The sequence below is a fragment of the Xiphophorus couchianus genome, chromosome 7 (assembly GCF_001444195.1).
Source record: "Xiphophorus couchianus chromosome 7, X_couchianus-1.0, whole genome shotgun sequence".
Lineage (NCBI taxonomy): Eukaryota > Metazoa > Chordata > Actinopteri > Cyprinodontiformes > Poeciliidae > Xiphophorus > Xiphophorus couchianus.
In genome coordinates this window covers 11,188,846-11,203,713 of record NC_040234.1, presented here as the reverse complement: position 1 = coordinate 11,203,713, position 14,868 = coordinate 11,188,846, and the positions used below count along the sequence as shown (strand labels likewise).

Sequence of the window (14,868 nt, the reverse complement as noted above, 5' to 3'; positions counted from 1 at the left end):
CCGGATACCAGAGCTGTAAAGAGGAGGTAGCCCACTGTTGTAATAAGGTAAAATGTATATAATAAGGCAAAATGGTAACAAATAGTGTATTTACAGAGGAAACAAGCTGCTCTATGTAGTGTGGTTTTATATATATAAATCATAGAAGTTTTTACATATTTGAAAAAAGTGCTGGTTTTAGTTTAGATGCTCTTTATTTACACTTAGCCTACTTTTATATTGTGCTGCTTTAGTAATAAAACCTTTACATAAATTTTTATTAGCTGCCATGTAGACCAAGAATTGAAAGAACAAATTTTAATCAAATAAACCTGAGTAAACAAAAAAGATCTAATTTAATAGTTAGCAAACCAAGGCCACAAAATAATCACTAAAAGGTTAAGCTGAGAATATTAAAAGCTAACTCAATACTGCTGTTTTCTTCTTGTTTCTGTTTCATGTTTATCAAAGTAGCCGCCCTCCCATAGTACTTTTCATATCTTGTATTTTACATTGGATTTGCCTCCCCTATTTGTCCATTGTTTTTGTTGCATCTTGTAGAGCTAATAACGAGTGGAAATGAGAAGGTTCTTTTCCTTTTGCATCTTCTTTTTCTACCTCCTTGTATTAAAAATGTAGACAGCATATTTATACTTGTATAACTTTTATGATCATCCTCATAGTAAAAGCTAAGGTTATTCCACCAAGTCAGTAAACATACAGCATTACAGCCAAAGGAAGCATAATATACTGTAGGAGCATCTTAACGACTCATCATGTAATTGAAAAGGTAATTCAATTCAAAAAGTGCAATTCTTTATGCACAGTGATATAGTTCAAGAGTGAATTTCTTTAAGTTTTAATTATTATGGTTTGGAGCTACAGTCATTGACACCTGAAGGGCAACAAACCAGAAAAGATCATTGCAAGATAATCTGTTTGTCTATACACCATTTTATGCAAACATGATCAAGTAAAATTGGGTGGAAATGCATGATAGAAAAAGGTAATCAATACAAGAAATCAGACAAATCATGACAAAACAAATGTAAAATAGTCTTGTGAAGGGATGGAAAGATCGTCTTTTAGTTGTTTGGTATCTAATGCAAAATGTCTATATTTGTCAACCAAGAAGTTTTAGAGAGCATCATGTTTCCACTGCATTGACAACCCTAATAGAGGTGCTGACTTCTTTTTTCCCTGCAGGACTTGTTACCCTGCCATCAACCTCATAAAAGTACCAATACCTGCTTTAATGAGAATGAAATCACTGTGCTGGATTGACCATTATACTTTGACTAAAACTTAAAGTTGAGAGCCACCAGACCCTATAGCTTCCCAAACAGCCCAGCAGAGCCACCGGTTGATTTATTCTGTTCTAGGCAGTAAAGATTTGTGCAGAAGGAGACCCAGTACATATTCTGCACATTACTCACAGACATACTATTAAGTGTGCCAACATTTCTGCATTTAAATCCTTTATTATTGGTCTCATGCAATATTCAAATTTTCTCAGGGATTCTTTTGGGTTTTCATTAGCCGTAAGCCTTAATCCTGAAACATAGTAGAAACATGCTTGAGATATATGCATGTAATGAATCTATAAAATATGAGATTAACTTTCAAAGCTGAATAATAAACTATTTAACTATTCTAATTTATTAAGATGCACCTGAAAATTTAGCATGTAGAACAACAAAGACACAAGATATTAATACAAATAGCTAATGCATTAGATCTATGATTATGACAACGATAATACAACAATAGAGAAAGTAAAAGGAAAAATGTTCTATGTCAGAATAGAACACTGCCAGCCACTGCCAAAAAGTTAAAATTTTCTCATTTACAATGAAAGCATTTAATCCACATTTAATCATTCACAATTATCTACCATTTGGTGTAACCAAAATCTAATTTCTGATAATTGTTTTTGGACAAAGTTTTCATTGTGGCAATGACTGCTAAGTTTTGGTAAATGAAAATCTTTACTAGTAACGTATGTACACCCCGCACACGCCCGCACACAAAATTAAAGACACACAGACCTTGACGTGTGATAAAATCCTGCTCTTCCAGGTATGAATATATGTCTGGATATGTTTGCAGCTCAAGCTGCTCATATGGAAGCAGTGATCACTTTGCAGACATGGCATGATAGTAAAAAGACCAAAACTAGTACGTCTGCCCAGAGTTAGCCATCCTGGGTGTAAGCAAAATTCAGGTGCTCGAGGTAAACATTTTGATCCAACTGTAGCAGCTTGCATAGATGAGTTGTCATTTAATCACAAAAGAGTAATAATCAATAATAGGATGAAAAAACATTTTAAAATTCTGGGTTACTAAACAATATATATTTTAAAAAAAAGCTGAAATTACTTTTGAAGTCTGTACATTATCCCAGGATCTGGCATTCTTATCGCTGATAAATTCTCTCTTTTAGCTGTTTTTTATTGTCTAGTCAGCCATGATAATTGGACAAAAATTGTGTTGTGATTTATTCTGTGATTGTAGAGTTACCCAGCCTCTGCATTAAAATACAACAGCTGTGTAAGTAGAAATGCACAGAGAAATCAGCTAATAATTGAAGTCGATTTTCAACTTGGTCATATCAACTAGTGAGGAGCTGATGAAAAATTCATGTGATCTTTTTCTAATCCGTAAACACACCATCATGTTGCTCGTACAGCAACAATCTTTGGGGCAGAGGTTATTACTGCAAGATGACTGGAAGAGGTTCCAGTGCGAGTAATGTTTTTAAAAAATGAAATCAATGAAAATACAAATTGTAAAAAGCTGTTAAAAGAACCGCCATTTATCTTAGGTTGTAAATTCATGCCTAAGGTGCAAACTTACTCCATGTTAACTTCAATGGATGTTAAAGTACGGATCTACAGTACGTTCTCCAAAGGATCCACACACGGAGACTTTTAAACGTGAGAATGTTAACTGTGCTATAATATCCTTAAGACAATTAGAAACTCTCAACTCTGAGGGAAGGCTGCATAGGGGCAGAGGCAAAAGTTGCACTGTTGCCTTGCAGCAAGAAGGTCCTGGGTTCAATTCCCAGCCCAGGGGTCTTTCTGCATGGAGTTTGCATGTCTTCTCCTTGTACTCCGGCTTCCTCCCACAGTCCAAAACCATGACTGTCAGGTTAATTGGTTTCTCTAAATTCTCCTTAGTGAGTGAGTGAGTGTGTGCATGGTTGTTTGTCCTGTCTGTCTCTGTGTTGCCCTGCGATGGACTGGCGACCTGGCCAGGGTGAACCCCGCCTCTTGCCCGAAACATTCGCTGGAGATAGGCACCAGCACCTTCCCGACCCCACTAGATGTAAGAAAATGAATGGATGGAGCTCTGGGGGTGGCACATGGTGCAGAGGCGTACAGCAGGCCCCTATTCAGAGGTTATTAGGCCTTGAAAGATGCAATCTAGAGTTTGATTTCCAACTTTTGGACCACAGTTGCACATCCTCTTCACTTGCCTTGCCCATTTCTTGTCTAACTACAAAGAATAAAGGTCACTAGTGCCACATTTTTTTTAAGGAAACTGCAATAATTCTGTATTTGTTTTAAAGCAGACTGCCATATTCCAACACATGTAACTACCACCACCTGACTTATGGATGTATCTATTTGTTGCATGTCCTCCTTGCACCTGTACAAGTAGTGAGGGAAAGAGAGAGAGATAGACAGGCACACTCAAAGAGTAAATCTCTTGACCTTGTGCCTGGCTCTTTAGCTCTCTGCGTGAAGGGCTTTAGCCTATAGCCTTAAATATTTCAGCACTGCTCGGCTGACTGGAAATTGCTGAGCTAGAAGGAGAAATGGGGGCCAGGTAACAGCGTTCAGCCTCCCCCAACAATTAACACAGCAGCAGGGCATCATTGCTTTGCACAGTGGTAAGTCTGCAGGTGTGTGTCTGTGTGTGTATATGTATTTTTTACACCACTTTGTTTTCCTTGAAGTGTTTAATTTTAATTCTGTGAACAAATATCACAACCAGTAGATTGTGCGTCTTCATACCAGTTACTGTGAGTTCCGTTGTCCTTCTGACAGCAAAGCCGCCAAACTGGATTTCGCAGGTGTAATTCCCAATGTCATCCTCCTTAACTTCTTGAAAGAACAACTTGTCTCCCCTCTGGAAGATAGTGGCCCGCCACTTTTTTGGACGACACTCCTACATAACAGAAAAGGACAGCCAGGTTAAAGTGTCTCACATTATGTTTAAACAATGATAATACCTCACTTGGAAACTGGCAATAAAGCGATAAAGTACATTGAACTGCAAATGGCAAAACAATTATTGTTATCAGTTTGAAAAATGAGACCTAAACACTGTTTACAAACTCCTGGAAAAGTATTGATGCCAAACACTTTTTCCTCGTTTTGTCAAATCACAACTCCCGACTTCAATGCTCGTTATTGATATTTTACGTCCTAGATCGCCACAAAGTAGTGTATAATTTTAAGATGGAAGGAAAATGATGTATGGTTTTCTAAAACCTAAAAAGCTAAAAATCTGTAACATGTGGCATGCATTTGTATTCAGGTGTCCCGAGTCAATAATTGGTAGAGCCACTTTTCACCGCAATTAAACTTGAAGGCTTTGCAAAACAGTTCAAGGTCAGTCAGATTGAGTAAAAAGCTTCTGTGAAAGTCAATTTTCAAGTCTGGTCTCACACATCCTCAATTTGATATAAACTTAGATATGGACTTTAATTGGGCAACTGCAACATAAAAATCGGATTTGATTTAAACTACTCTATTGTAAAACTGCCTGCATACTGTTTATGCAGGCCCTCCTGCTGCAAGTGACCCCATGCCTCAGTCTCAATGCAGTATTTGTTTTCTGGCCAACACAGTCATGTGCATGAAGACCAGAAAGTTCACCCTTTACCTCCTTTAAACAGATGTTCTCATTACATATCTGCACTGTGTCCTGTGCATGACGTAAGGCAAACTGCAAACAGACCTGTTATGGTTTTCATTAAAATTTGTTTTCTGTATTGCCACTCTGACGTTAAAGAAAGATCAGCCAACAGATTCTCCTACCTTAACAGTGGATCCATTCAGCTTCTTGACTGCCTCACTGATTAATGTCATCCTTAGAAGAGCTGTATTGTACTGAGATTAATTTAGACATAGTTCTATTTACAGATTAGGTTCTTGCCTGAAGGCAATAAGCAGCACTTGATTTCATTTAAGGAAATCAGAGTAAAGGGGACTGAATCCACATGATATTCAAACATTTTTAAAATGTCTGAATATCAATTTTTTTCTTCTTCACAAGTACACATTACTTTGTGCTTTGTACACACATTGGCGTTGTGTTTTGGGGGGGCCAAAACACAACGCCATATTTGATTTTTAACATGACAAAATGTGAACAAGTTCAAAGAGTGTGAATATATTTGTAAGGCACAGCAAAGCAGAGTTTCATCTTCATCACTGGTCGTTATTCAAGCTTGACACAAAGTCTTTGGAAACAGCACGCAGCTCTAAGCCACTGGATAAACTGTTGCAGATGCATGGATTGACACTGACAAAATAATTCCATATTGTAAAATGATCGGGCTTTGCCATTATCCTTCTTATCTGATTATGATTTATTGCACTGAACTGAATATTCTCCTTTCAATATTCTACTAAAGCCACAGAGGAAGGAGAATTTTATTTACAGAAGTCTCTTCTGGCACAATAAGTGTGTTTGTTCTGCTTCTGTGCAAATGCGAGAGTATCCGTGTGCAAGCACAATGAGTAACTATATGACACGATCCGCTCTCCAGCTCCTCGACGCTCTGTCGGGGAGGACGACGATTCTATTCTATCCTTGCTCCCGGCAGCTTCTGAATTCAATCACAAAGGCTCCACCGAGGTCCAAATAACTCTGGGTCCCAGCACTCCCAGTCATTACCCAGATTGTAATTGAATTTTCGAGAGAACTTGAGGTCAAGCCTGGCCAGTTAATCTACTGCTGATCTGCCTGTGATTAGTTTGGCCTCCACCCCTTGGTTGGGATGCACTTTGTTGTCCGCAGGCTGTGCCTGACCTGGGAGAGACAAGGACCCAAGAGAGGGGAGGAGGGGGTGACTCAGGGTGCAGGAGCGTTTGTAGGGCATTGAGTCTTTCCACGGGGCACAAAGTGACATTGCACAATTTTATTCTCATAGAAGTTTTGTGCTCATTATGAAAGTCCTTGCTGTGGCTGCCATCTGCACAGTGTTTATTCTCTCATCGTGTCAGAGTGCTATGTGGACCACTGCAAATATAGCTTAAGTAATTGCCCACATACATAATCTGACTAAGTGATTTGGAACTGCATTTCTGACAAGGCTTTTAAATTTAAACAGCAAAGAAATGAGATGAAAATAAAAGAAGCATTTAAAAATATTTTCTAGTTGTATGATCACAAAGACAGAAGCCTGTCGTTGCCCGTTTCAAGACGGCATCAATATCCATAAAAGATTCAACATTCAACCAATCTTGAAAGATTAAACATATAATAAATCCCTATCATTCACTAAAGCCTACCTTGTACCACGTGATTTCAGGCTCCTTCCCAGGTTCAACGTAGTCATCTATTTCTGGACATAGGATGTGGAACCTTCTACTGAGCTCAGCCTTCTCAGTTATTCTCATGTTGGAGTTGTAGCAGAGGTCTGTGTCATTTTCAGCCACAGCCAGAGCCATGGAGACCTTCATGCAGTACGTAGAGTTCCTGTTGGTAGAGAAAAACACCAATTGAAAAATAAACTTCAGAAAAGTGATCATCAGTGATTGCTTCTTATTTAATGGGTAGGATCTCTACACTGCCAGTCACATTGGTTGGCATGTAGCCAAATCAACAAAGACACAAAATCAACCTTCTTGCCGTCTCAGTACCTGTCAAATTTTACAAAAACCTGAAGAGTCACATGAGGAACAGAGACTATAGGAAAGGACTCAGAAGACTGGATGATCTAGGGAGGTTATGCAAACAGCAATGGTAAAAAAAGACTACTAGTGATTATTAAGTTAAATATCTGTTTTCAGTGTTGAGCTATGCTACATCAGAAAAAGATGTATGTATATATTTTTTTTATATTCAGATCTTTACCAGGGGTCCAAATAAATGCATCCAGTACTATACCTGACATTACATCACCATTTCTACAGTTACATTCTGAAATAAAAAAACAACACTGTCTTTGATGTCTTTTTAACCATCTGTAATGCTTCTCAGTTTATTTGTTTTTTTTTCAATCTCCCTCATGCAACCGTGTGAGTGTGGGCTTGGAGATAATGACGCATTCAGCAGCCTTGTACAGTCAATGCCCAACGCTCGCGAATACTGTTGGATTTATGGAGAGAGTCGGGCAATGCTAATCAGAGAAGTGAAAAATGCAGAGACGGCCCCACATAGAAGGGAAAGCTGCTTGGTCATCACAATGAGTCAGTCTTCACTGCCTGTCAACCCCTTTTTGTTTCCCAGCAACCATCAACACGGCTATCTAGCTTTGCTATCTAGGAAAGAATAATGACTCTCTCTCGTTGCTGTTAATGTCGTTGGTGTGTGTCACCAGTGACAGTGTGATTCCACAGCTCCCACTTTCCCAGCACTGCCATTGACAAGGCTGAAGGCATACAAACTGCTTTGCTGCCATAATACTTTCCGCTTTTCTGGGAAGCATTTCCACAAGATTTTGAAGCATTAATTTGGGCAAAGGTTCCTGTTTAGCTTTACGATCTGAAGCAGTGGTAGGGTTATAGTTGTCAGATTACAATTCATACTAGACTAGACATACTAGAACATCTGTTTTCATATTTATATTGAGTTCCTGTTCTTGATTCTGACTTTGAGGGTCAGAAGGTTGATGGCACACAAAATGGGAAAATAGGAAAGAGCATGTTCATGGATAAGATAATCGATATGGAAGGAAGCCTGGTTAAAGACATCCGAGTTATGGGTGTTCTGGAGTATATCTTTGTGTCTTTGAATTTGTTCTCAAAAGATGCTATTCCACTAATTGAGTCTGGAGGTAATGCAATACTGGAGCGGAGTGTCAGTAGTACTCTACTGGCTCCATATTATGAAGAATAGATCAGCCCTAAAAGAGCCCATACTTTGCCCCTGTTGCCTGCCCCGACTACCTGTGATCTGACTCGGTCAGTCTCTTGGTCATAGGACTGTGAGAACAGCCATGCAGGCTTTCGTTTCATTTCATTAGATTACATTTACAGCTGACCAGATGCTCCCATTCACTGTAAATGACATGGTTTCATATGATATACTCAGGTTATAGAAGCAATAAGGGAGTCACCTCTCCCATATAAACACCTCTGACCCCCCCAGGGCCATAAAATACAGAGACTCACACACCCCTTCATGCAAACACACTCACACTCAAAAGACAAATGTAGCTTTTGTGTAGCTATGGAAGATTGGTTTGAGATAGCAGTGAGGGGGAACAGAGGGAGAATAGCTACTTGAATGAGGAGAGGAGATACCGTGTACCTCCACACAGGAGATGACTAAAAGGGCATCTGGAAAATGTAGGAAGAAAAGTAAGATGGAAGATATAGCAAAAGAGCACTGCCCTCATAGAGTTGAATTTGAACATTACTAACTCAATACCTTCTATCTAGGGAGAAGAGAGTGGGAAGTTGCAATGTAGGCTTGCAGAGTACTCTTGGATGATATAGAAGAGAACCAGGGAAGAGAACTTTTTAAATACACACTAACGTAACATAAACCTCGACACCTACATACAGTTAAGTAGAAAAAAGAAACAAGAAAATGTCTTATTTAGGTGTTGGGTCACCAAATGTTCCCATACAAGTAGTGCCTAAGCACTGATTAGACAATATTTTCCCCACTGCTGGGCTTCCACAGAAGGAAGTTGAAGTGCAAACAACCTTTGCATAAATTTAAAGAATAATTAAGTTGAGTAAATGTATTTAAAAAAAAAAACACAAGATGCACATAATAGGTTAAAAAACCTGTAATGAACATTTTTCCCACTTTTTTAACCTGCACACCTGCCACAGCTCCGGTCTATGAATCTGAAACCTTTAGCTCTGTTTCTTGATATTGGAGGGAAAAAACACACACATTTAATAAACAGTGAAGTCCTGAATCTAATCTAACAGGTGCCATTTTAAATCTCAGAATATTTACAACGCATGCATAAGTTTTAAAAGTGTTATCTGGAAGAAGATTATTATTATGGCTCTGCTGGAAAACCATTACTCTCACAATTTATTCTCTCTTTTGATGCTGGGGGAAAATGCAGTATCTTCGTCTAATCCGTTTCTTTTTTAGGTTTTTGTTACTCGGATTTTCTTACACCACCAAAATAACTGATAAAGAAAATAAAAACCCAGCATAATAGTTTTCATCACATTATCTTTAAACAAGCTAAAAGTATCCTGAAAAACTATTTGCCCAATTGTAGATTTCTTATGGGTTTTTTTTCTCACACTAAATTTTTATATCAAGCAAATCTTGAAATCACACAAAAAGAAGTCAAATAAGCACAAATAGTTGTTCTTAAGGTGTAATTTATTAATGAAAAAAAAATACAAACCAATGTAACCATGTCTGAAAATAGTAACTACTTCTGAATCATAATTACCATTTGTTTCGTTATTGGTGATAACTGTCACTAATAGTTTATGATAACAGGTCATCAGGGACCTTCATCCTTTAATAAATGTTTAAATTCATTTTAAATTCAAGCACATGAGGTCCTCAAACAAAAGCAGCCTCAGACCATTACAATACCACCACCTTTGACTAAATTTAATATTGTATTCTGAATTGTTGCAGTAGTTTTTCACCAAATATAACAAAACACACAGTTTCCAAAACAATCAATTTTTATTTTCAGCAGTCTAAACAAATTAAATATGTATTTTTTTTAAAAGTTTTAATAATCATCACAGTTTTTGGCAAGCTGGAAACATTTTCTTACAGAGATTTTCTCACTGCCGTGTCACAAAAGCCCAATTTGAAATGCTTCAGTCTAAAAATAAAAAAAAGCTCATCAAGGAAATTAAGATATGAAAAAGTTTGAATTAAGGAAAAAAATCCATATAATGAATAGAACACATATGACCTTTTTGCAAATACAATCAACCTTTTCCAGAGAGGAAATATGAATTCATGCTCTCCAGACCATGGAACCCTTTGCTCTCAATAACGAACTGAATTTGTCATGCTTTCTCTAATGTACTTCTTGATTTGGAAGTGGTTTTCTAATGCTGACCTTTTCTTCCTCCTTTTCACCATTTGTCAGTTAATTGAGCAGTGTAATATTTTAGAGATACTTATTTTATTGCCGTGTTTTTGCACTCCGTTTTCCTTAGAGCTCTGCTCTTACATGTCTGAAGTGTGGACTGCACGCTGGAATGCTGATTACCTCTGTTATTTCATGCCTGCTTTATTTTTGCTCCCCATGCAGATCTAGATTTCATCTGAGTGCTCTTTTTTTTACTACAGTCTAAAATCATGCATGTTAAAGCAATTGATGAAACCTAATAACTTGGAGTGTGAGTGAGCCTCTGTGTTGACCCCAGTGTGGACTGAAGCCCAGTCCATAGTGTACTTCACTTTTAACTTCAATAACAGGCTCCACCACCCCTAAACATGAGCAAGCATCTATTTTTGCCATGTAATGATATACCTTACTAATAGTTTACACTTATATGTAGGGCACTTGCTTACTGAGATCAGTGGTTTGGGATCTGAAGTGTTCAGCTTTGCCAAGAAGGAGTAGGTTACTTTTGCTGTGATATCATCTCATTTAATTATATTTTTTTGTATTAAAACTCATATGGTTGAATTCTTAGAGACCCAAAACCATTGGTGGCACCCCCGTTTGTGTGGTGATCAAACTATGTATGTTAAGATGTTAGATTTGCATAATAGCGATATAGGAGTAATATTTTGCTTTTGCATTGCATCTTCCAATGTTTAAAATTAAGGCAGATACATAACAGTGTAACAGAGCTATGAAGGTAAGGGTCAGATAGAATGAGGAAAAAAAGAAAAACAACAAAGCTTGTGGACAGCTCTGCCGTTTCCCCAGTGTGGATAATTTATTGTTCAGGAACAACATGGACACAAGGAAAAACTATATTTATATTCTTGTGACAATTATTTCATTATTTCTTCTTCTAGTTTTCTAAACAGGCTGTTTTTTAAAACCAGCAAACCACATCATTGCCCCATAAATATTCACCCCTTCACACACTGACTGGGTGTGTGAATGGGTATATTGTAGCCACAGCTGCCCTGAGGCGAGGCTGCCTACGATCCGCACAGCTGGGCCCTTTGACCACCACCAGCAGGTAAGGTGGGTGAAGGGCACAACGACAGACTGACAGAGAAGGGTTTGAGGGCGTAGTGAAAGTTGTGTATATCTAAGAGGAGGACCGAATGCTTGTCCACAAGGTTGAAGCAGTTCATGTACTTAGATACAAAGAGGCATGTGAAGACTTTGAGAGAGGCACTTGATTCCCCTCACACTAAAAACAAAAATGTCCAACTTCTTGTTCAGTTTGTGACCTGTCTGGACATGAAACTGTAGGTAGATTAAAACAAACTAATCACAGTGTGGAGATAATCAGAATTTTTTTTTTACCTGCACCGATAAACAGGAGATGCATCTACTCTTTAAATATGCACAGCATGGCTCCCTGTAGGATTGTGGGAAGGTGTTGGTGGTGCCGCTTGATTGACAGCCAGCTGGGGGTTTGATGCTCGGTCCTGTGGTGTCTTTCACATCTGTCACATTCTATTTGAGTGTGTCTGCTTTGGATATTTGTTAGCTCTTCATAGTGGCTGTAATTCTTCACACATTATTACCCAACATGTGGGATAATGTAATCATAGGAAGGAATTACGCATGGTTTCACCCACTCTGAAACACTGACTCATTAGCAGAATTATTATAAAATAATCTATCAGGTGAAGCAAAGAGAGACTGTAATAATGACAAAGGAACTGAGGAGGAAAGACGGATGAATCTGAAGAAATGCTACAGACTCTAATGTGTGATACGCTTAGGGAAAAAATGAGGCAGAGAAATAAAGGAGATTCATGGTGAACACACGGAGATTACTATGCAAATGAAGTCACCTTCATGTAGAAACTCACAATTAGACTTCAATTTCAGAGAAAGCAGACAGAAAAGGACAAAGATAACCATTCACACAAAAGCACAAATACCACACACACAGCACAAACAAACATTTTAGTAAATCAGTTTGCTTTCAGCTCTTTTAAAAGAGAAAAATGCTAATTTGGAGACCTTCAGTGAAAAGCTTACTTAAATCAAACATTACTGCGACAGGAAGTACAGCTAAAGGTAAATGGCACAATTTATCATCAAATCTTCTGTATTGAAATGAATATAATGAATACTGTTTTACAAATTTAAGTAGAAGTTAAGAAATTAAAAAGTACTTGGCAGTCAAGAGCTACCTGACATCTCTTGATGCACAAGCAGCGGGAAAAATGTCTTATGTCAGCAGTGACTCTCCACAAGCCAACGTCTACAAAAGAACTGAACACATGCAGAAGGCAAGTTACATCCAACTCCGTCAGCTATGGCTTATGTACTGACATGAATACCACAAAAACAACTTGGATAAACTGCTAAAACTTTGTGAAAATCCAAATGTGCTTTTTTTGTGAAAAACTGACATCTCCTGTCACTGGATATCAGAAGAAATCTGCATTACAGTATATTAACTGCCAGAATGAGTACACATTCAGAGAAAGTGCTGTAGAGTAAGTCAAAAACACAGCAGTCTCTTATCTCATCCTGCAAGTGTAAATAATCCATCCTGTTTTCAGAAGGATGAACATTAGCATAAAAATGCAATGATGCACTTGTTTCATTCAGGTAAGATCTAAGCTGGGCTAAAAACTCTGCTGCACAGTCTCCATCTCTGAGTGTTTTGCAATCCATGCAACCCTAGTTGCATGGATTGCTTGGTCAGCTTCCTTGGCAATTGGCCACAGAGCTTCATACACAAAGATTAAAGGTTTTCTTAATCTGTCTAAAAAAAAAAAAAAAAAACTTAAATGAATGAGGCCAAAAATAAGCTCTCTTTTTCTGAAGCAAGAGGCTAAAGATGAGTGACAGATATAATAGAAAAGTTTATCTTAGCATTTGTAAAATAAACAACACCCATGGCATTAAAGTAAATCTGCTCCATTTTATAATTTTTGCTCACATTAAAAGTTGGGCTATAATACATAAACTAAACAGTTAATCAATTTTATATTCTCAATTAATTATTTATTAGATTGAAATTAAGTCCATTTGATTAACTAATTTGTCAGACCTCCTTTCAGTGTTGCAGTGTGAACCCTTTCCAGCAGAGGGCGATACTGGTCATCGTTAAACAGTCAGATGAGACTGCAATAAGGAAGGTGGGGCCATACCAGGGCAGTGCAGTGAAAGAAAAGGCACTTTATGCAGTTCTGTTTTGAAATATAAACACAACAAGCTCTTTAAGTTTCACCTTAGAAGCGCTCATTCAGCTGTGCTGTATGATGAAAAATTATGATAAGTTATGATGAAGGCAAGGATGGGAAGACACAGTTGCAGAAAGGATAATGCCAAAAACAAATTGTAGCATGTCGCCAAAAAACACAGTTGATGGTGAGAGCTCTGGTGAATAAATTCACTTCATTCAGTCAAGTTTTAAAATGAATTTGAGAGCCACAATGGCAACCTGTTTGGAAGCTACAACAAAAGGTAGCTGGACTGAAAGCACAGCTAACAACAAAATGTGTTGTGCTCACCACTGATTGTAGACCGACCTGACAGCAAAGAGCTAGAAGACAGTTACTGATCACTTTCGTTGCGATGGAATCGACAGAGTGTATGAAAAATGTAACCATTTATGTTATGGAAAAGACAGTCGACCTTTCTGATAAAAGAGAAAGCTCAAGTTTGAAAGAAAATGACTGATCAATTAATTGTCAATTGCTAAGATCAATCAACTTTAAAGAAACCTTGATTGATAAATGCATCCCTATTTGTAATACAGAAAGCGATATTACATGGATTGTCACTTCTATGGTATGCTAACAACAACATATAAATAAACTTAATTAAAGCTCAAGGGACATAACCAAGAAGAAGTGGAAATGTAAAATACTAACTTTTCATAAAACTGACACAGAAAATCACTACAAAAAATGACAGCGTGTATTAAATGTAATATTTTCAAAATTTCTCCACTTGCCTTAGTTACAAATAATCTTACTTGGTTTTGTATAAAACTCAATTACCGTTTCAGTTTTTGTTGATATTTTTGCAACACAAATTATATCTTTGCCTGTCAGGCAAAGCCCTCCGATTTATTTCTGTAAATTTAATATGAAAGGCTCAGTTCTGTCAAATCTGTGTTCAGCCCTCTGTGTTTTGGTTGCCTACTTTCTTTCAATTCCTCTCATTTTTGGACACACCTCATTTGCAGTTTGGCCATCACCACACTGATCGAATGGAAATCCCATCATTGCTGTCAGAGCAAATCGATCTCTGATCTTAGTTCTTTGAAATTCATTGCTTTTGTATTCTTTTTTTTTGTATTTTGAATTCTTCCATCTCAAGCATCCTCAAACACATCACCACTATTGGCTTGTTTTGTCTGTAAAGGGGCACTGAAATCAAATTCTACATCAATCTGCAAAAGTAACTCCACCGCTGCTCACATTTAAGCATGATATAATGACTGCTAAACATCCTGTTTTTCTAAGCACTTATTGATAGAAAGAATTGTCCACCAAAAAATTGGCCTCAGTCACTTGAACAATAAACCCACAAGCCATTTGGTTTGCAATCAGCAGGTATGTCCAAAATTGTCAGCAGTGGGCATGTAAGGTGAAATT

At 37.7% G+C, this 14,868-nt stretch overlaps 1 protein-coding gene across 7 annotated transcripts in view; it reads right to left on the bottom strand.

Annotated features, from left to right (window-relative positions):
* The window catches only part of il1rapl1a (interleukin 1 receptor accessory protein-like 1a), a 217,717-nt gene that overhangs the window by 100,192 nt on the left and 102,657 nt on the right, over nucleotides 1-14,868 (bottom strand). For all 7 annotated transcript variants that reach the window (XM_028023150.1, XM_028023151.1, XM_028023149.1 and 4 more), the window contains 2 exons: nucleotides 6,510-6,696; nucleotides 4,002-4,155 (listed from right to left, as the gene is read on the bottom strand). In XM_028023150.1, the coding sequence (XP_027878951.1) occupies nucleotides 4,002-4,155; nucleotides 6,510-6,696 (341 nt within the window). The remainder of the gene's footprint in view (nucleotides 1-4,001; nucleotides 4,156-6,509; nucleotides 6,697-14,868) is intronic.